At 43.0% G+C, this 23,731-nt stretch overlaps 1 protein-coding gene across 3 annotated transcripts in view; it reads left to right on the top strand.

Moving 5' to 3' along the window:
- Window positions 1–23,731, top strand: part of LOC127442398 (dihydropyrimidine dehydrogenase [NADP(+)]-like) — a 297,161-nt gene that overhangs the window by 186,183 nt on the left and 87,247 nt on the right. For all 3 annotated transcript variants that reach the window (XR_007897477.1, XM_051700403.1, XM_051700404.1), the window contains exon 16: window positions 19,930–20,013. Coding sequence is in view for 2 of the 3 variants with exons in the window: in XM_051700403.1 (XP_051556363.1) it covers window positions 19,930–20,013 (84 nt within the window). In the remaining variant the exon portion in view is untranslated. The remainder of the gene's footprint in view (window positions 1–19,929; window positions 20,014–23,731) is intronic.

The following is a 23,731-nucleotide window of genomic DNA, read 5'->3' as shown; positions in this document are numbered from 1 at the left end:
ATCACAAGGTAAAATATCACAGTGCTTGAAACTACAGAAATACATATTTTTCCTCTAGAGTCTATTTATTGTCACGATTTGCTCAAATCCGTGACAAATTAAAGGAGGATACAGTGAATCGTCAGGTTTGCATAAAGTGAAACATGTTTATTTGATCACATAAAGAAATAGATTAAATTATAAGCAACGTGTTTGTCAGTAGTGTCGGCAAATGTATGAGTGTAAGTGTAGTGTGTACAATGGCTATAAACCATAGAAACAATACTCACAAAAACAAAGGAACCAAACAGACAACAGCTGCTGGAAGAGTCTCTTCTCCCCACACTAACATTCAGCTTTATAGATGGTAAAACAGGTGAAAGATTTCGGTGATGAGCCTCCCAGCCCCACCCACTGGCCGGCTGTAGTAGGAAAACGGGAGACCCGTTTTTTTTTTGTGGGAGACCACAGGGATCTTAAACACTTTATTACAAATATACATTCAAAAAAACAAAACAACATAAGTGTCAGTAGTGGTCCTCCTCCCAGTTTCCACAGTCCATTAAATTCTCCAGCTCCTTCCAGCAACCTCAGCGCCTAGGAAGCAAATTTAAGGAAAGAAAAGAGAAAGAGATAGAACAAAAGAAAATAGATGAGGGGACACATCAATGAACACATACTATGAGAGCACAAGATAAGGCATCGGCTGTTAAATTTTCTGAGCCTCTAATGTGGTGTATGTCCAACAGGTAGCCCTGTAAAAATAGACACCACCTCATCAGCCTTTGATTTGATTTGATTTAGTAAAGCATGGAGAAAAGTTAGAGGGTTGTGATCTGTATAGACCACTAGAGGTCCCTCTGATGACCCAATGTATACCTTGAAATGTTGAAAAGCCCAGATCAGAGCCAGTGCTTCCTTCTTTATCACAGAATAATTCAACTGATGTGAATTAAACTTCCTAGAGAAGAAACCCACTGGATGATTGATGCAATCCTCAGAGCTTTGCAACAAAACGGTGCCAGTTCCAACATTACTGGCGTCCACTTAAAATTTGAAAGGTCGGACAAATTTGAGCAGCCAAAACAGGAGCTTCTGTAAGCAGCATCTTTATTTCTTCAAATGCTTGCTGACAACTAGAAGTCCAGTGAAAAGTCACAAGCCATACCCCCCCCCCCCCCCCCCGCAACAAATTAGTAAGGGGCGCTGCAACAATGGAGACATTTTTACAAAAACAGCAATAAAATGTGACCATTCCCAAGAACTGCATTAGTTCCTTTTTGGTAGTGGGAAAATTATCGATCACCTCCACTTTAACGTGGATGAGGCGCACCTCACCTTGACCTACCACCTTCCCAAGGTAGGTAACATCCCAAGTATCACTATGAACCATGACATCGTTGAAATACACCGCACAACCTTTCAAGCCAGATATAACATGATTCATTAATAATTGAAAGGTTGTGGGGGCGTTTCGCAACCCAAAACGCATTACTTTGTAAGAAAATAAACCAGAAGGTGTAATAAAGGCCGATACATCCCAAGCCCTTACAATCAGAGGTACTTGTTCCTTTTAATAGGTCGAACTTACAAACTTAGCGTTTCCTACCTGATTAATACAATCCTACATTCGAGGTAAAGGAAAAGAATCAGGCTTCGTAACAGCATTTACCTTTCGGTAATCTGTACAAAATCTAAACAAGCCATCAAGTTTATTCACTAACAAGGATGGAGACGCCCAGCTGGAAAATTAGGGTTCAGCAATGTCATTTTTCAACATATACTCAATTTCAGCATCTAGATGTTTTTTCTTATTTGCAATAACGCGGTAATAATGCTGACAAATCAGAACTGCATCTTCAACATCAGTGTCATGCTCCATCAAATTCATTTGTCATCAGTACACAGGTTGGTCAAATGATTGAGTATGACATCCAAATAATTCAGCGCTTCAGAGTTCCGCAACCAACCTTGCAATACACAGTCGCCAGGATCAAGTTCAGTATCACAACTTAACAGCGCAGTTGTCAAAGTTAAGTCATTAGTGTCATCTCCAACAACACAAGAACTTGTCAAAAGAACAGGTTTAATATCAAAATATTTGCAAGCATAATAAGGTTAACAAGTTTACGTGACACACTCTAGTCTTTCATGTACGATCTGGAGTCTTAATCAAATAATTAAGTTCGGAGATCTGACATGCAACAGTACATGGCCCCGCAATCTTGGCCTGAAACGGTGATCCAACCATGGGTAACAGCGCGAGTACCTGATCACCCAGTTGAAAAGAACGTACTTCTGTCCGACAATTGAAAAACCATTTAATTTGATCCTGAGATTTTCTCAGATGTGCTTTTGCCATTTGACCAGCCTCAAATTCTTCTGCAAAACTCACAAACGTATGTCAAAACATTCTTAGGTGGGTCAGACTTTTTCCAGTCAGCAGCCAAAACAGCCAAAGGACCTCGCACATCATATTCAAAAACGAGCTCGTTCGGACTGAAGCCGGTACTCTCCTGCACAGCCTCCCTAGCTGCCATCAGTAACCAAGGTAAACCAGTCTCCCAGTCACTTCCCATTTGACTACAGTACGATCTCAGTAACGACTTTAATGTTTGATGGAATCTCTCTAGAGCTCCATGGCTCTGTGCATGGTAAGCACTGGAAAGATTGTGTTTAATGCGAAGTTGTTTCAATACTTGACCAAATACATTGGAAGTAAAATTGCTACCTTGATCAGACTGAATGATTCGTGGTATTCCAAACACTGAAATAAATTGAGTGAGTGCTTTCACAACCAATTTTGCTGTTATAGTGTGCAACGGGTAAGCTGCAGGATATTAAGTTACCTAACACATTACCGTAAACATATTCACTGCCTGCTTTTGATTTTGGCAGAGGCCCAACACAGTCTATGATAAGGTGTTCAAATGGCTGAATTATGGCAGGAATTGGATAAAGTGGTGCAGGTTTCAACGACTGATTTGACTTTCCCGCAAGTTGACATGTGTCTCAAGACTTAATGTAAGCAGACACATCACACTTTAACTTTGGCCAAAAAAAAAAAAAAAGAAAAAAAAAAAGTTTCAAAAGGAAATGGTAGGTCTTTTTAACTCCCAAATGCCCAGAAGTATTGTGCGCAGTCTGTAACACAGGTTTTCGTTGGTTCTGTGGTATCACAATTTGTACAATGGGATCACCAATTGCAAAATCTCCATGCAGACAACCCATGCTCTAGTTAATAATCAGAAGAAAGATTGATGATCACATCAAAAGGAACAACTCGTTTAAATAACTCATTAAGAGAAGTGTCAGCTTTTTGTTCACTAATCAATACATCACGCAACAAAATTGAAGGAATTTCCAAATGTTTACTCACCATCTTTTCCATTTCAGTTTGATCATCAACATTTTGTGTTTTACTCATGGCCTGTGTAATAGCACAGGATGGAAACACTTTTGTGAAACAAAAGGATTTTCCCTCGTCCTGTGGTTTGAGAATTATTGGAGATGGTGTCACAACCAAAGACGGTTGACCATCTCATCACACTTGTTCACCAGCTAAATTGTTTCCCAGAATTACCTGTACTCCATCAACTGGCAGGCAAGAGCACACACCAACCTCCACCTCTCCCTGGATCAAATGAGACTTCAGAACAAGTTTATGAAGAGGAACAGACATAACTTTCAATGCAAAGCCTTTAATCAGTACATTACTCCCAGTGTATGACTCAGAAGAAAAAGGCAGCACAGATTCTAAAACAAAAGATTCAGACGAGCCCATATCCCACAGGATTTTAACAGGTACTTCATCCGTAGAGTCAATCAATCTGACATACCCCTCTGTGACAAATGGATTATATCTTGGATTACATGGTGCACAACCACTTTTCTGCATGGTCAAAGACAGAGCGGACACCGCTAAAGCGACAGGTTTTACTGGGGATTGAGAAATTTTAGACTTCACTTTAGAAGTTCCTCCTTTTGCTTTCAGCAGTGGACATTAATTTTTCCAGTGACCAAGCATATGGCAATAACACAAATTTTCCCGTTCTTTTTCCCCAAATGAACCACGCGAGTGGCCCTCTGCAGAATCAGCATTACACAATTAAGCAGATTGAGTAGATTTACGCCATGGTTCTCGTTTTACATTTTCACCGTGCGTTTTGTGACCAAAAGAGGTTTTGTGAATAAAAAAAAAAATAACTCGTCAGCCAAAACAGTAGCATCATAACTTATGTGAGTCCCTACTAGGGGTGTAATGGTACACAGAAGTCATGGTTCGGTACGTACCTCGGTTTTGGGGTCACGGTTCGATACGAGTTCGGTACAACAGGAAAAAGCAACAAATCCCAAATGCTAGGTTTCTTTTCATTTATTTTGAACAGACAGTAGTGCAAATTACAGTTTATTCAGTACAGCCTCCTTTAGTGTATTAAGCACTAAGCAGTAAACAGAATGCACTCTTGCATAGGTCTTTTTTTGTAGGGCTGATAAAAAACAAAAAGGTATTTGGTCACAATCAGCTACAAAACTGAAAAGCATCTCTTTTGTTATAAAAGTACAAAATAAATAGAATGAAAATTAAAATGTGTGCATTAGGAGAAGGAGTGTTACAATTTGTTCCACTTAAACTGGATGTTGTTTGTGTATATGGCAATTGCCTGGGTAATGACTTTGGCCCTGTCTGCTCTCACATCTAGAGGCTGGTTAAAAGCTGCAGGGATATGTTTTTGCACTCCTGTCGTCTTTTTCTGCCTAGCTCCAGTGATTGGCACATGTGGGTGATGTCGTCTGATATGTGTTAACATGTTGGACGTATTTCCACTCACATACCGTACAGCTGCCTTACAACGCCAACACACCATCCTTGTCCTGTCTACCACTCGCTCTCCACTGCTGCCGTAGTTCACTGGGAACCCGAAACTTTCCCACACTGCTGATTTAAAACAAGTAGGCGGGTCTTCGAGCTCTTGCGTGTCATCTGAACTCGCCATTCTTGTTTTGGGTTGGTGCATAGATGGTGTCATCTTCTGCTGTTTTTCCTGTTGTGGCGGTTAGCAAAAAGCGTTGCATTACTGCGCGCGCCCCCTTCTGGATTGGAGTGTGGATCGCCTCTTCGTCTGACTGCAGGCACCAAACCGTGACGTTAGTACCGTGATGGTTCGGGATGAATACATGTACCGCTACACCCCTAGTCGCTACACAATCTGAAACAGAGTTCTTAAATTGTTCAAGTTCTTTAAATTTTCTAGTGTTTTTACATTAGAAGCCATGCACCAGCAATTACAGTACATTGAAATGTCACATGCAAATTCAACATGTGTCTGCTTCCGCCCCCCCCCCCACCAAGACCTATATTTTTGTCTATATGCCTCTGGAACCAAATTCAATACAGCAGTCTTTACAGCCTGATAATCAGCTGCATCCTCCACACTAAGAGAAGAGTAGGCTTCTTGTGTTCTGCCTGTAAAAATACACGGTAGCATCAAGGTAAGTTAATTATCTGGCCATTCCCTCGCATCAGCTACGTGTTTAAAAAAAATAAAAAATTCCGACATCTCTTTCGTCAAATTTGGGAATCAATTTCATATTTCCAACAACATCAAATTTACATGAATCAACAACACAATCAGTCACGTTAGTGCCAGAAAGCTTACCGGCTTTTATTAAGTCCAAGCGGCAGCGTTCAAGTTCAAGCTGTTGTTGCTGCAATTGGATTTTAGATAACTCAAGGCTGTTTTGTGCTTCCAACATTGTTTTTCCTCGGTTTCAATTGGCAACAATTGTTAACTTTTTGCTGTTGAAATGTCAAATAAGACATTTTAGACATCGCACTAACAGAAGCACCTGTGAAGACTGATTTCAAAACATAGCATTCAACCAGTTCATATTTTAGTATGGTTTCTATATTGTCCTTTAGATGTTTATCTTGAACCGATAACCCAAAGTTATATTGATTCGCAAGTTCTAATAGCTGATCTTTGGAAAAATAATATAACAACTCTTCAGACGGAGCTTTAATAAACTCCCCAATGTTAGAGGCCATGATCAAATCACAACTAATGTAAGTCTACTACAATTTTCAATAAAACAAAATAGATCAGCAATTCCCTCTAACTAATTTGTTGAAACTAATTAAACTCAACCCTAGTCTTCGTACGGTTACTTTCAGCGGATTTTTATACACTGTAAACCAGCGTTTATAAATAGCAACTGGTTAACAAGTCACTATTACAAAACATGGACATGTTACCGAGACAAAAAATATAAAATAAAAATAAATTAAAAAAAGATCAGAGCCTCCTGTTAAGGACACTCCGCTATACCTATACAGGGAAAAACAAACCAAGGAATATCACCCCTCAAATATATAGAGAAAAGTAGGTTACTGACCACATTTTAATTCCAGCTGTAAAAATTCCAAAAGTTGTTAACAAAGTTTGGGGAATAAAAACACGATACCAAACACTCCATTTTTAAATTAAAACAAACTAATGCCTGCCGGAACAATTCACTATAATCCTCCACAAACGTCCTCAAATCAAAAAACAAACAACAAATATTACCAAGCAAAAATATGTACTTAACGAGTTAGTCAATAGATTAACGAAATAAACTATTTAATCAAACTAATTATCAAATTACATTTTAAGGACGAGCCCCCACATTTGTTATGACCGGCTCAAAGCCATGACAAACTAAAGGAGGACAGTTTAGTGAAACATGTTTATTTGATCACTTAAAGAAATAGATTAAATGATAAGCAACGTGTTTGTCAGTAGTGTCAGCAAATGCATGAGTGTAATTGTAGTGTGTATAATGGCAATAAATCATAGAAACAATACTCACAATGGTAGGCAACATAAACAAAACAGAACAGAACAGAACAGAACAGAACAGAACGGACAACAGCCGCTGGAAGAGTCTCTTCCCCCCACACTAACAAACAGTCAGCTTTATAGAGGGCAAAACAGGTGAAAGAGATTTCGGTGATGAGCCTCCCAGCCCCACCCACTGGCCGGCCTTAGTAGGAAAATGGGAGACCCGTCACACAACCAGTGCAATGGTTGGCTTTTGTTTTCCATTAAAGAGGAAAGCTTTGATGTGATGTACTTTTTACTATATATGGATAAAAGGTTATCATCTTTGAAGTTTGGGGTACACAAAAGCCCTTTCTCATAACACACAGGTGATCCTCATGTTTTCTTCTATGCCATTGTTAGAATTCATAAAAAGAATTACTGGTACTTCAGTTCAGTCATAGGATGCCATCTTTCCAATAAGTACTGTTCCCTATCTGTCTCTCACTCGAAGTTGTGTCGATGTAGTGACACTAGGGGTCGCCCTTGGGAGCCCCGAACACCTCTGATCTTTGAAAAAAGGCCAATGGGAATTGGCGAGTGGAATTTGCATGCCACTCCCCCAGACATATGGGTATAAAAGGAGCTGGCTCGCAACCACTCATTCAGACTTTCTCTTTGGAGCCGAGCGGTTGTGTTCAGCGAGCTGAATTACTCTGCCGATCCGTTCACCTCGAAAAGCTGTTGGATTTACGGTGCATTACAGCGGCTTCTTCCCCTCTTGCACTGGTGAAGTGCAGAGAACGCCCCTGGGCGCTTCAGCAGCTAAAGGATTATATTCTTCCTACTAAAAGAGTATATTTTCCCTTCTAAAAGAGTGGCATTAACGGAGAGCATATTTTTAAAGATGCCTCTCCGTTTGTGTGTATTTCCTGGTTGCGGTCCTTACCTCTCCTCTTCCGATGGCCACGATCGCGGTCTTAAGTGCTTGGGTGCTGCCCGCGCAGAGACAGCGTTCATGGAAGGGTCATGTTCTCGCTGCGAGAGAGCATGACCATTGCAACGTTGCGGTCATGGTTTTTCCTTGGTTAGAGGGAAAGACCACCCCAGCGGCTCCCCGCCTCGGTCCTTCTACCTACAGGTTTGAGGCAGCGTCGGTTAGCACTGGGGGGCGATTTGGGGACCCCAATGGGAGCCACTCTGCCGGGTAACTCCCCACGGACCTCCCATTCCCCAGTACGCTCGTTTGCCCCGCTGGGATGAGACCGCCGACTCATCTCAGGGCAAGTTTGCGATCTCGTTTTGGTGCTCGTGAAGTGGATGAGCTCTCGATTGCAGCATCAGAGAGTAGGCTGTCCAGTCTGAAGCTGAGGACTCGACTGGGCTCCCACCTTCGGGTGCGGTCACCCAGTCGCAGCCTGACGTGCAGCTGGCAGCCATGCTTGCCCGGGCGGCTGTGTGTGTCGGGCTGGATTGGAACCCTCCGCCCCCCCGAACCCTCGCAGCCTGATGATTGGTTCCTGGGCCCAGAGCGCCACTCACGGCCGCGCCCCGCCCCAGTCCCTTTCTTCCTGGAGGTGCATGAGGAGCTCATGAGGTTGTGGCGGGCACCTTTCACTGCCCGGACCCAGTCTCTGAGCTCCTTTGCTCTCACTACCCTTGATGGTGGGGCTGCCAGGGGGTACTCGGCGCTTCCCCAGGAGGATAAGGCGGTTACCTGGTGCACCTGTGCCCGCAAAACACCGTCACCTGGCAGGGCCGCCTGAGACCCCCGTCCAGCGCCTGTAGTGTTACATCATCTCTGGCGACTAAGGCCTGCGGTGCCGCTGGACAGGCCGCCTCTGCCAGCATGCCATGGCTCTCCTGCAAGTGCACCAAGCCAAGGCGCTAAGAGAACTGCACGAGGGTAGGTCTGACCCAGGATTGCTGCACTCGGCGACCGACCTTGCTCTCCGGGTGACGAAGGTCACGGCGCGCACTCTCGGGCAGGCGATGTCCACCCTGGTGGTCCAGGAGCGCCACCTATGGCTCAACTTGGTCGAGATGTGGGAAGCTGACAAGGTACATTTCCTTGATGCCCCCGTCTCCCAGGTCAGCCTGTTCGGCGACACCGTCGAGGAATTTGCCCAGCAGTTCTCAGCGGTGAAACAGCAGACGGAGGCTATTCAGCACATCCTGCATCGGCGCGGTTCAAGACCTCGCACCTCATCTGCTCGTTGCCAAGGGCGTCCTCCTGCCGCAACAACACCGGCACTGCCACAGCCCGCCCCTGCAGCCCGGCCCCGGCGTGGAGCCACCCGCAGGAAGCAGACGCCACCTGTCTCACGGCCGGCCACCAAGAACCCGAGGAAGGCTTTGAAGCGCCCCTGAGATGGGCGACCCAGGCACGTGGAGACCTGCTGTAGGCCTAGAGATGGTAAGCAGACCACTCTATCCCCCGGTGGAGGGCCGGGAGGAGAATCCTTTGCCTTTTCTTTGATTCACCTACACGTTCAGAAAAGGAACGGTTTCCTCATTCCCTGGGTCACATATCCGGTGCACACGGCCGTTGTTATCATGACCACAGGCCACCATTCATTTATGGCAGGTATGGCACAAACACGCCCACGCCAGGCCAGTTCTGACGGACTGCGGGAATGACATCCTCCTCCCCCCTCCCTGACCGGCCCTATGGTGGGTATCCGGAGCCAGGTAAGTGCTTTGATGTTCCCAGACTCAGCACGGCCACAAAGTCGGGACTCCAGCCCCCTCGACGTGGTGCCTCAGGCTCCGCCCCGTCACAAGGCCCCACCTGCCGGTACGTCCGACATGATTGTCCCCTTGGTCTCCCTCACTCGGAGCTTGGGGGCGTGGCTCACGCTCCCCAACCCATCGCAATGATTGATCAGGACCGTCCGACTCGGCTACGCAATTCAGTTCACCAGGCGCCCACCCAGGTTCAACCGCTTCACTTTGGTGAAAGGCGAGAACGCTGCTGCCTTGCATGCCTGTTCCTCTAGCCGAGATGAAGAAGGGGTTTTACAGCCCCTACTTCATCGTACCCAAAAAAGGCGGTGGGTTGCGGCGACTCCTGTTCAAGATGCTGACACGAAAGTGCATTTTGGCGAGCGTCCGGCATCAAGATTGGTTCGCGGTGGTAGACCTGAAGGACACGTACTTCCATGTCTCGGTTCTACCTCGACACAGACTCTTCCTGCGGTTTGCTTTTGAGGGCCAGTACAAGGTCCTCCCCTTCGTTCTGTCCCTGTCACAGGTTGCAGAGGCAGCCCTTGCCCCGTTAAGGGAAGTGGGCATTCGCATCCTCAACTATCTCGACGACTGGCTGATTCTAGCTCACTCGCGGGACTTGTTGTGTGCGCACATGGACCTGGTGCTCAGGCACCTCAGCCGGTTGGGGCTTCGGGTCAACTGGGAAAAGAGCAAGCTCTCCCCAGTTCAGAGCATCTCTTTTCTCAGCATGGAGTTAGATGCGCGCATTCGGTGTTGAACTGTCTGAGAGCGTTCAGGCGAAAAACGTCGGTCCCACTGAAATTATTTCAGAGGCTCCTGGGGCATATGGCATCCTCAGCGGCAGTCACGTCACTCGGTTTGATGCATATGAGACCGCTTCAGCACTGGCTTCAGACTCGAGTCCTGAGATGGGCATGGTGCTCGTCACGCCGGTCTGCTGCCGTCTGTTCAGCCCTTGGACCGACCTGCCGTTTCCATGGGCAGGGGTTCCCCTAGAGCAGGTCTCCAGGTGTGTCGTAGTTACGATGGATGCCTCCAAGAGTGGCTGGGGCACCATGTACAACGGGCGCACAGTTGCCGGTCCTTGGACTGGCCTGCGACTGCGTTGGCACATCAACTGCCTTGAGTTGCTAGAAGTGTTTCTCGCCCTGCGGAGGCTTTTGCCGTTGATCCAGGGTAAGCACGTGTTGGTCCGGTTGGAAAACATGGCAATGGTAGCGTACATCAACCCCCAAGGCGGTGTGCGCTCTCGTCGCATGTCGCAACTCGCCCGCCGTCTCCCCCTCTGGAGTCACCAGCGACTCAAGTCGTCGCGAGCCACTCACTTCCCGGGCAACCTCAACAGCACAGCAGACGCGCTGTTGCGGCAGGTCACGCTCTGGGGAGAGAGGAGACTCCACCCTCAGGTGGTCCAGCTGATCTGGAGTCGATCCTGTCAAGCGCAGGTGGACCTGTTCGCTTCCCGGGAATCCTCCCACTGCCTGCTCTGGTATTTCCTGACCGAGGCTCCCCTCGGCACAGATGCGCTGGCACACAGCTAGCCCCTGGGGCTATGCAAGTATGCGTTCCCCCAGTGAGCCTACTTGCACAGACAAGGTCAGGGAGGACAAGGAGCAGGTCATCCTAGTAGCACCCTACTGGCCTACCCAGACCTGGTTCTCAGACCTCACACTCCTCGCGACAGCCCCCCCCCCCCCCGGCGACTTCCCCTGAGGAAGGACCTTCTTTCTCAGGGATGGGGCAACATCTGGCACCCGCGACCAGACCTCTGGAATCTCCACGTCTGGCCCTTGGACGGGATGCAGAAGACCTAAGTGGCCTACCACTGGTGGTGGTAGACACGATCACTCAGGCCAGGGCTCCCTCTATGAGGTGCCTGTATGCCTTGAAGTGACGTCTGTTCACTAAATGATGTTCTTCCTGACGCGAAGACCCCCAGAGATGCGCAGTTGGATCAGTGCTTTCCTTCCTTCAGGAGGGGCTGGAGGGGCGGCTGTCCCCCTCCACCTTGAAGGTGTATGTAGCTGCTATTTCAGCACATTTCGATGCAGTAGATGGTAAGTATTTGGGGAAGCACGAATTGATCGTCAGGTTTCTGAGAGGCGCTAGGAGTTTAAACCCCCCCAGATCGCATCTCATCCCCTCGTGGGACCTCTCCGCTGTCCTTTGGGGCCTACGGGGAGCTCCATTTGAGCCCCTAGAGTCAGCTGAGCTAAAGGCATTCTCTTTGAAGACTGCCCTCCTGACGGCGCTTGCCTCCATCAAGAGGGTAGGGGACCTGCAGGCGTTCTCTGTCAGCGAAATGTGCCTGGATTTCGGTACGGGTTGCTCTCATGTGATCCTGAGACCCCGACCGGGCTATGTGCCCAAGGTTCCCAAGACCCCGTTTAGGGATCAGGTGGTGAACCTGCAAGCGAAGCTGCCCCAGAGGAGGCAGACCCAGCCTTATCGTTGCTGTGTCCGATGTGTGCTTTGCACATCTATTGGGATCGCACGCAGAGCTCTAGATGCTCTGAGCAGCTCTTTGTCTGGTGGACAGTGGAAAGGGAGCGCTGTCTCCAAACAGAGGATCGGCCACTGGGTCATTGACGCCATCGCTATGGCATATCACACCCAGGACGTGCCACCCCCCTTGGGGCTATGAGCCCACTCTCCTGGGCTCTGACCAGTGGTGCCTCTTTAGCAGACATCTGCAGAGCGTCGGGCTTGGCAACACACAACACCTTTGCGAGATTCTATAATATCCGGAGTCGATCCTGTCAAGCGCAGGTGGACCTGTTCGCTTCCCGGGAATCCTCCCACAGCCTGCTCTGTTATTTCCTGACCGAGGCTCCCCTCGTCACAGATGCGCTGGCACACAGCTGGCCCCTGGTGTAAGTTCCGGGTCAGCTGGCCAGGTGTACCGCTTGCGCATAGCGCCTTTCCCCTCCCCCAGGTGAAGACGTGCGCTTTGACTCCCAGTCATGTCCACAAAGTTGTGGACCCTGGATGACTTTCCTCCTTAGCCCTGTGGCAGGCGGGTTTGCGAAGAAACTTGCTGCCGGCCCAGTACATGTGCTAATTAGGCCCTGTACTGGGGTAGGTGCTCCACATGCGCTGGTTCCCCGTAGGTAACCCCGTGTGATGTATCTTCTGGAAAATGGTTTCCCTGTTGGAAAACTGCGTCTTCCTTGGGCAGAGGTTCCTCTGCCCCTGGTCACCGTGTCTGTAGAGTTCCTCCCCCCTTGGGTACTTCTCCACATGACATACTTCTGACAAAACTCGGTAACTCGTGACGTATTTTCACTCAAACTATATCGACACTATATCGACACAACGTCTCGTTCTATCCGTCAGGGAACGGAGGTTACGAAAGTAACCAGGACATTGTAGCCAGAGCAACGTGGCTCAGTTGCAAAGTGGTAGATGACAAACGCAGAATATGAATGATTTTCATGACATTCTGTTCTGTTCTGTTAACGGTTCTTAAACTTCTGCATTGTTCTGCATATTTGGACAGAACATCCCACTAAAATAATCTGGTGGTGTTTACTGCACTGCTATTTAGTAGCGTTGCACACAAGAACCGTGTCCAATTTGCCAACTAATAATTCTTATGGTTCTTTTTAATGAATTAGACCAAATCGATCTCATGAGGTACACTACCGGTCAAAAGTTTTGAAACACTTAATTGAAATGTTTCTCATGATATTAAAAATCTTTTGATCTGAAGGTGTATGCTTAAATGTTTGAAATTAGTTTTGTAGACAAAAATATAATTGTGCCAACATATTTATTTCATTATAAAACTAAAATTTAATACAAAATAATTTTTTTTTTTAAATTGATGACTTGGACCAAATGATAAAGAAAAGCAGCCAATAAGTGCCCAACATAGATGGGAACTCCTTCAATACTGTTTAAAAAGCATCCCAGGGTGATACCTCAAGAAGTTGGTTGAGAAAATGTCAAGAGTACATTTCTGCAAAATCTAGGCAAAGGGTGACTACTTTGAAGATGCTAAAATATAACACAGTTTTGATTTATTTTGGATTTTGTTTAGTCACAACATAATTCCCATAGTTCCATTTATGTTATTCCATAGTTTTGATGACTTTACTCTTATTCTAAATGTGAAGAAAAAAAAAAAAAAGAAAAAAAAAATTATAATAAAGAATGAGTAAGTGTTTCGGTAGTGTATGTGTTTGAATCAATCAAAAACCTCTGATAGAATCAATAATGGAATTGTTCAATGGAATTGAAATCTGGAATTTAAACTAGAATCATTAAATTAAATTATATTTCTGGATAACAAAAGCACTTGCTTCTTGTTTTTGTCTGTGCCATGACAGTGATTCCTGCACTGATATTCAGTAGCCATGTCCGATTTGCAAACTAACGACTCTTACTGTTCTTTTTAATGAATCAGTCAGAAATACTCACAAATAAGTCTCGATTTCATGAGATATGTTTTAGGGATGTGCCACGGTGGTCGACTAATTGATTAGTTGTCCAACAACTGACTAGTCGATTAGTGGAGTCGACTACTAACATTAATATTTTTAGTGGTGGTGGTTTTAACAGAAGATGCAATTCTTAAATTAATTGAGAGACGCAACTTCTTAGACAGCGTTTTTGCATGATTACAGCTTGCTGTGCTTAAAAGTGAACAATAGTTAGCACAGTAAAACCTTCTGCAAGAAGTGTTGTTTCTTTAATGCTTAAAGTTTAGTCCATTTATGTACCGCTGCTGTTACAGCCATCAAAGTGCCGCATCAACAATACAATACAAGACCATTACTATCAGACGTTAAATCCTCTGCTCTGAGTAGTGTTCCTGTATTTGTGAGCTGATGTGGAGAGATTAAATCTTTTGCTGATTCATTCTGACACTGCTTAAATAAATAATTGCAGTAAAAAGGTTTAAACTGCTTGACATGTACCCGCAATATTATCATGCAGTTCTGTGCTTTTGAATGCGCAGCAAGGATCATCTTGCAGCACTCCAGTTGCAGAATGCGCATAAGTGGTTCCGTGCCACTCTGGAGCCTTTCTTATTTCTTACTTTGATAGTTTTGTGCAATGTAATGTTGTAGTTATATCCATTCATTACCATAACTATACATTATTATTAGAGCTGTCAGAATTAACGCATTCATTTAAAAAAATATTACGCGTTCATTTTTCTTAATCGCGAGTAACACATTTACCGTTAATACAGCATAAACACTGGTGTGAAGGGCGGAACCTTTGTAATGTGTCCGCACGGAGTCAATACACTGATGCACATGCCACAAACAGACACACAACAGCGCCAGAGCCCTTCTAGCAAGAGTGACCTACAAGCTTAGCATAACACAACATCACACAGTGGTCTCATAGACATTCTTTGGACTGTACTGTCATAACACACTAGTTGACCGTTACGCTCTCTCTTATGATAGAGCCCCGGAGGTTGTTAGCTCATTAAATAAAATAATCTCTGACAACGCTTCCCTGTCAGTGATAAAATGATACAAAATATGCCCAGATGGGACTTGTGATAGAAATCAAGTATTTTTCAGCCTATGTAAGGCGCATTTTAATTGCCACAGAAGCACACCAAATCTTTACTATCACCAAAATGCGACGTGTTTGTTTGCAAGTGCTTTTCATGGTGAGTTCAAAGCGTCGCTCGGCGCTGGTGTTGACGCTCCGACGTGAATCATGAACGCAGCTTCACGACTGCTGTAACAAAGTGTTTAGCCACAGTCTATGGCAGATTAATATTGTGAAGGATGACAGTTTAAGGGATTTGATGACCATTGCAATGAATATGCAATCTATGGTAGGACTAGTTCCTTCAATTAGTCAAACTTCCTCTTAGACTTTGGGAAACATTTAATGTTACTTGAATTGGTGATATAATATTTTTATATTGAGGAAGGATTTGTTTGGAAATTGTTAATAAAGCATTATATTGCTACATATTGTTTTCTTTTTTAAGATGTAAATAAATGAATTTTGAAAAGAAAAGTATTATAAATAGTGCCAAATTTCAACACTTTTAAAATCTACAATTAATCGCGATTAACTACAAAAACTTGTGCGATTAATTGGTAGTTTTGCACATCCCTAACATGTTTTAAAATCAGTCAGAGACTCACTCATTGAATTATTGCTTTCATATTAAAGTACTTTAGGTACTAAAAGCATCATTAATGGAATTGTTAAGTGGAATCAGAATCTGAACTAAAATCATTACATTTAATTTCTGGATAAAAGGCAAGAAGGTACTGTACACAAAAGCCCTATCTTCTTGATTTCATATTGTTTTCATCCATGCTATTGTTAGCATTCACAAACAGAATTACTTAAATTCCGTCACACATGCCATCTCTCGGTCGCAAAGTTGCCGTCGACAAACGCAGAATGGGACCATGGAATGCTAAGGTAGATTGTGCATAAATATCATTTATTCTTGGTTGCAACACTCCCTATTGAGTTCACCAGCCTCTGGAAACAAAAAGCAGCACAAGAAGTGTTCATCAGTGACTTAATACATTTGGTTTCCGTGGCCATGCAGCTGCATACAAATCCAAGATCACCATGTACAAACGCCAAGCATCAGCTGAAGTGGCGAAAAGCTCATCACCACTGGACTCAGGAGTAGTGGAAATGCATTCTTTGATTAATCACTCTTCACCGTCTGGCAGTCTGACAAATGGATCTAAGTCTGACGGGAGAATCTGAATCTGACAGAGTATGCTGGTGGTGTTACCTGCCTTCCACGATTGTATATTGCCAGCTGTAAAGTTTGATGAAGGAAGAATAAGAATAGCCTGGGGTTGTTATTCATAGTTTAATCAAGAAAAGTTATTTTTCTTTTAAAAAAAGTTTTACATTTTGACATTCCAGATGTTTCTGTACTTCCAACTCTTTGACAAATGGTTTGATTGGCTGGATATGGAAGAGCTTACTAGACTGCACAGAGCCCTGACTTAACTTTCTGTCAATCGAGTTTTTCAATGGATGCTTCCAGTTTTTTGTAAGCAAGGTGACAATTGGTGGCTTATATAATGGACATCTAAATGAAGGTTTGGGAGGAATATTTTAATTTTATCCTGTCAATCCAATATAGTCTCATGCCAACTTGTAATAACTTGTATGAGATGGCAAAATCATAAAATACTCATATTCTCATAGAGACAAACCATCAACAAGCATAATTTCAATTCAGTACAATACAGTATTTTAAGAAATGAAATGTCTGTGAAATGAAATGTCTGTGAACAAATTTGATAACTCATTTCATATGTATTTATGCAATCCAAATTACTAATGTATGTCAATAAGCTGTAAATAGGAAGCTTAAGCGTAATTCTAGCAGGAAGATTTCGGGATGCATTCTATCAGGCATCTCATCCAATCACAATACAGCCTCCGCTTTATAAGCCCGCTCAGGTGTCTCTCATTGTTTGCATGCTTATGTGTTTTCACCCCCCTCCACCCCATCACCACGAGTTTAGGTCCCGTCATGGGTGGGGGTAAGCTCCTCTCCCCTGACATCATTGTCTCCGGCAGGATCTGACGGTTCAAGCAAGTATCTGAGCACTGAACCATAGGACAGGGCTTACGCTAAATTATATAAGTATCTCTACATTCGTATTAATTCCAATCATCCCGAGTCTTTTCTTATAGAACATGCTTCCCTTGCCTCGTTGCAAACCCTGGTGTTTTCTTCAATGGTACACAAAAGTTATTTTCCTGTTAAAATCCTGTTTAAGTTAAGGGGTTAGTCTCTGCGGTTAGGTTAGGTTTAGGATTGGGTTCAGGGTTAAATTTAGGGATTTTTTTTTTTTTAATAACATTATTCATTGGTTTGTTTTATTTTTTATTTTATTTTTTGGAGTAAAAGTTGTATGTATTTGTACAAGGCAACTCTTGAGATTTCATCATCTCTTACTATTATTACAACTTGTCATGAGATCGGATTGGCAAGGTGACCATTGGCAGCTGATATAATGGAGTTCTAAATAAAAGTTTGGGAGCAGTATTTTTATGTAATCCTGTCAATCAAAATGCAAATTTATGTAAATAGCCGCACTTCTGTGACAATTCTTATGGGATCCCTCTACCACCCCAACTGCACCTTTATTTTATTACTTTCTATTATATAGTATATTGAGTAATTATTTAGCCCAGAGGGTAATTTATAGCTCAAGTTGAGTCTATAACAGAGAGCAAGCCAAATCAGTTTTCCTTTATCATTCAAGCATTATACAGTATTAAAGCAATAATCCAGAAGAGACTGTGCATAATGGTGATCTTACCACAGGTAAAGAGTTCATAGACACAACAGGAAACCCCCTTACCAACTTTAAAATCACTGTAACAAACAGCCTCATGTGACTTGTTGCTTTTAAAAAACAACTTTAACAGCAATATGAAGAAATAAATGTTTGGCAAATTGTCTCATTTATTATTAATAATTTACAGAATATAAAATTCCTTTCTCCAAGAAATGACATAGGACATTGGTCTAATAATAGACTGTTTGTGGTTGTAGTAAGCAACATAGCAACTTGGTGCATTAATACAGAATGTGTGGTCACAGGTGTGCGTTTTTAGCCATTTTTGAACACAGCTCATCCAATCAGAATTTAGTGTTAGTCCTAATCATTTTGTAATAACATGTAACTAGTAAATATATTTAATGATATAATTGCAATTTTTATTATAATATTCTATGGAAAATTTGATGTGAAAAATCTATGTTATTGAAATTTAATGATATAAGATGCAAGTGAGATACAAATGAGAACAAACTGCTTATTTATGCGTATTTACTAAAATTAAATCAAATATTCAAATATTTGAAAACAAAAATGTAAGTTATACATTCTCTGAGCACTTTATTAGGAACCCATATGGTCCTAATAAAGTGTCGACGTGGTCTTCTGCTGTTGTAGCCCATCCATGTCAAGGTTCGATGTGTTATTCTTGCTATTCTGCTCACTACAATTGTACAGAGTGGTTATCTGAGTTACCGTAGCCTTTCTGTCAGCTCAAACCAGTCTGGACATTCTCCATTGACCTCTCTCATCATCAAGGTTTTTCCGTCCTTTTTCCCCATTTTAATGGTTGATGTGAACATTAACTGAAGCTCCTGACCTGTATCTGCACAATTTTATGCATTACACTGCTGCCACACGATTGGCTGATTTGATAATCACATAAATAAGTAGGTGTACAGGTGTTCCTAATAAAGTGCTCAGTGAGCGTACTCACAGGACTGTCAGTAGATTTTAGGATTGAGCCATCAACTTTATTAACTGGCCAAGCAGGCATGATTATGGGCTGATGCTGATCAGGCATGATTATGGGCTGATGCTGATCATTTCAAAACGGTATGGCTGATAATTTTGCCCTATCACAACCCTTAACCCAATCAAATACCTTTAGGGGATGAATTAGAACATTCAGAATCAATACTGAACCACACTAATGTTTATGTGTATTAATGTTTATCTACACTGAAGAAGAAAAAAATAGCAATGTTACAGCTTTTATTGGAAACCCTTCCCAGTATAGTGCAGTCTATTATTGCAGCAGGGACCAACTTCCTATTATTACCCATGATTTGTGGGATGAAATGTTCACAAAGCAGATGTCTTCATACTTTTGGCCTTATAATATATAATGTGCCTTAGACATTATCAGCACACCTTGGAGAAGATTTGCACAGTTCTATCTCCTGCCTGCCTTGTCTGTCATTTTGTGTCTCTCAAACCCAGTCTCTCTCTCTCTCTCTCTCTCTCTCTCTCTCTCTCTCTCTCTCTCTCTCTCTCTCTCTCTTTCTTTCTTTCTTTTTTCTCTCCTCTATAATGGCTGTCAGGCTTTAGGAAAGCCATGGCTGTGCATCTGAAGCAGCAGGTTTGTAGGGTGTGTAGCGGAGAATCGTTCTGGCTCTCCCCATTTCAGTGCAGTTTAGAATGGCCGCCAGAGTGTAATTGTCTGTTGAATGCTTTCCCACTTTCAGCACTCTCGCTCACTCACCCGCTCCCCATCCACCTGTGCTGCCATTTTCAGCTTCCCTTTTTTATATATATATAAAAAAAAAAAAAAAAACTCTGCAGCAGCTTTGACATGTCAAAGAGTTCTTCTAGGTCTATTTTATGCTTTTTGAATGCTGGGAAGTGCTCAGGGTTTTTTCTTTTTTCTTTTTGTTATAGGTTTGTCTCTTCTTTGTGCTGCTTTAGGGAAGCTCCTGCTGTTTTAAATATAATTTGTGACCTGTTTGTGAGGTGTTGAAATGCCTTTTAACTGTGTTAATGTAAATGTAACTTTGTTATTTTCTGCATTGTTTTTGCTGGTGTGTAAATGTAACCCATTTCCTTGTGTTTCTTGCAAGTATACAAGTGACCATATGATAATAGTGTTCTCTCTGGTTCAACAGGACTCTAAAGCTGATGCTCTTGAGCTGAACTTGTCCTGTCCTCATGGCATGGGTGAGAGAGGTATGGGACTGGCCTGTGGACAGGTATGACAAACTTTTACACTTTACACATATTCCCTTCACTAACTTCAGATCATAATCTGAATGAATAAACATGCTAAACATGCCCTGCTGGAGAATCAGCCTAAAACCGCTAAACAGTTAAATCCGTTTCACTGATGTTACCAGTATTAGATACAGTGGGGCTCAAGATTCAACTTTTTTTTTCTCATTTGTTTCTGTAAAAATTAGATCATCAGCATAACAATTTCTTGTATTCCTTAGAATTTGGTATTTTTGCCCCTTTTGCTTTAATGATGGCATGGACTTGAGCTGGTGTGGACTCCACAAGTTTGTACAAAACCTGATGATCCATGTTATCCTGCAAGATTTGAGAATGTTCAATGGAGCATCTTGTTTGCTTGAATGGAATAAATGAAATCTGACCTTTTGTACAAAGGAGTTAACATGCTCAGTGTCACAAAATTGTTAATTTGATCAGTGATTTCAAAATAGTGCAGAATCTGATGCCTTTTAAATAACGCAATTAATGCAGGATCCATTTTTTGCACTTCCTGAAACTTCACTTAAATTTTTCCCGACTTCCTGTGGCTAAAAATGGCATATATACATTTCCAGGAGGTACACACTTGATTCGACTGCACATATTAGAACAGAAACTGATTATGTGGAGCAATGCACACTTATTCATTACACGCGGCGTGTCATATTGTAAGGACATCACTGTAACCTCGATTTTTGCTTTTTTTAAAGAATAGGAGGAACGGGTCTAAATTAATTTTAGTGGTAATCAACATTATGCCACAAATGCTGTTGATTTAGCTTAACTTGTATTGAACCCAGCACATTCCTTTAAGTTTATCTTACCAATAAAGCTTGATATGAATTGAATCTGCTCATTTGGTCCTATTATTAAAAAAAGTCCACTGGAGAACGCCAGAAGATTATGCCCAACCTTTAATTACAGCTTTTCCACTGATTTTATGGCATGTAAAAATATACTTTTATCAAAAATGTATATCATTAGAAATGTGTCTAATTAACTCTATTCGCAATTTGGATTTTAACATGTACATATTAAAATAATTAAAATACAGTGCATTCAGAAAGTATTCAGACCCCTTAATATTTTCCACATATTGTTATGTTGCAGCCTTATGCTAAAATGCTTTAAATTATTTTTTTCCACATCAATCTACACTCCATAGCCCATAATGACAAAGCAAAAAAACAGATTTTTGATAACTTTGCAAATATATTAAAAAGGTGTGTAAGTATTCACACCCTTAACTCAGTACTTAGTTGAAGCACCTTTGGCAGCGATTACAGCCTCAAGTATTTTGGGGTATGATGCAACAAGAATTGCAGACCTGGATTTGGGGATTTATCTGCCATTTCTCTGCAGATCCTCTCAAGCTCTGTCAGGTTGGATGGGGACCATCGGTGGACAGCCATTTTCAGGTCTCTCCACAGATTAGGTTCAAGTCTGGGCTCTGGTTGGGCCACTTGAGGACATTCACAGAGTTGTCCCAAAGCCACTCTGCCACGTTTTGTCTTGGCTGTGTGCTTAGGGTCATTGTCCTGTTGGAAGGTGAACCTTTGGCCCAGTCTGAGGCCCTGAATGCTCTGGACCAGATTTTCAGTAAGGATATCTCTGTATTTTGCTGCTTTCAGCTTTCCTTCATCCCTGACCTGTCCCCCAGTCCCTGCAGCTGAAAAACACCCCCACACGATGCTACCACCACCATGCTTCACCGTTGGGATAGTATTGCGCAGGTGATGAGCGGTGCCTGGTTTCCTTCAGACATGATACTTGGAATTGAGGCCAATCAGTTCAATCTTAATTTCATCAGACCAGAGAATCTCGTTTCTCACAATCTGAGAGTCCTTCCAAGCGGGCTTTCATGTGTCTTGCACTGAGGAGAGGCTTCCGTCTGGCTACTCTGCCATAAAGCCCAGATCGGTGGAGTTTTGCAGTGATGGTTGTCCTTTTGCAAGTTTCTCCCATCTCCACACATGATCTCTGGAGCTCAACCAGAGTGACAATTGGGTTCTTGGTCACCTCTCTTAACAATGTCCTTCTCCCCCCGGAAGAGTCCTGGTTGTTCTAAACTTCTTCCATTTAAGAATTACGGAGGCCACTGTGCTCTTGGGAACCTTCAATGCAGCCGAAACATTTTTGTAGCCTTCCCCAGATCCGTGCCTCAACACAATCCTGTCTCTGAGCTCTGCAGGCAGTTCCTTTGATCTCATGACTTGGTTTTTGCTCTGATATGCATTTTCAGCTGTGAGACCTTATAAAGACAGGTGTGTGCCTTTCCAAATCATGTCCAATCAATTGAATTTGCTACAGGTGGACTCCAATCAAAGTGTAGAAACATCTCAAAGATGATCCAGAGAAATGGGATGCACCTAAATTAAATTTCAAGTGTCATAGCAAAGGGTCTGAATACTTATGTCAATGTGATATTTCAGTTTTTTTTATTTTTAATAAATTTGCAAAGTTATCAAAAATCTGTTTTTTGCTTTTTTTTTTTTTTTAAAGCATTTTAGCATAAGACTGCAACATAACAAAATGTGAAAAAAAATGAAAGGGTCACAATAAATGTATTGTGGTGAGCAGGATGGAGCTGAGCGGTGTCTGGGCAGAGCGAGGCCGGGAAGATAAATGGCGAACAACTTTCACCTGCGTGCCACACCGGTCTCGCGTTCCAGCGAAGGGTGGCAGGAGTACTTAAGGAGAAGAGATAGTGGCAGATGGTAGAGAGAGATGCGTGAAGCTGTTTATGTGTAGAGTGTTGAGCTGAAAAGCCAACAGAGTTTATGTGTAGTAAAGCTGAAAATCATAGTTTGAAGAAGTGTGTTATTGTGTGCGACTGAAAAGTGCAACAATAAATGTCTACATGTTCTGTCAAGCTGGCCCCAGCTTCCTCCTTTCCATAATTGTTACATGTACAGTATATATACTGTACATTAAGGCTGGGTGATATGATCATGGTGACGATATAAAGTGTCAAATTATAGAGATTTTGCCATATTGTGTATATCGCAATATGTAAATATCCATGTGCACAGCGTAGGCTTATCTGTGTGGGCAGGGCTTCACGTGAGACTTGAAGAAACATGGACAGGGTTTTGCCGGCACTGAAAATTGTTCTGCTGCCACCCAAGCAAATTCAATGACATTCATCTCGTGATTGGTGCTTCAAAGCGCTAAATATGCTACTCATCTGACACGCGGATTTGTGTTGAGTGTGGCGTGCTATCTCTGGAGCTCGCAAGTGCGCGTGAGTCCAGCAGGCTTTCCAATATTTGTGCTCCACAGACAGGAGAGCACAGAGCAGGATCCCTCGTGCAATCATTTTAGGCCCATGAAAAACCCATATGGAGAAAGACATCACCACAGGACGGGACGACTCCCAAACAAGTGAAGAAAATGATGAGGAGCTCGTTATTAAAACAGGTGCGACATCTGTGGTGTGGATTCACAAAAGCCAATACAGAGCAGAAAATGTAATCTGCAAACTGTGTCACACGGTGATAATCATTCGCAATACAAGCAATCTGTTTTACCACCTCAAAATGAAGGACTCAAAAGAATATTATGAAAGCCAAAAGATGCAATTTGCATTAATTCGGTCAAAAATAAATAAATAAATAAATAAAATCTGCAAGAAGTGTTTATTTTCATTGGATTTTTTTTTTTTACTTATTGTATGTATTTTTTTAAAATTTTTTGTGA

This window comes from Myxocyprinus asiaticus, chromosome 6, assembly GCF_019703515.2.
Source record: "Myxocyprinus asiaticus isolate MX2 ecotype Aquarium Trade chromosome 6, UBuf_Myxa_2, whole genome shotgun sequence".
Lineage (NCBI taxonomy): Eukaryota > Metazoa > Chordata > Actinopteri > Cypriniformes > Catostomidae > Myxocyprinus > Myxocyprinus asiaticus.
This window is presented reverse-complemented; position numbering and strand designations above follow the sequence as displayed.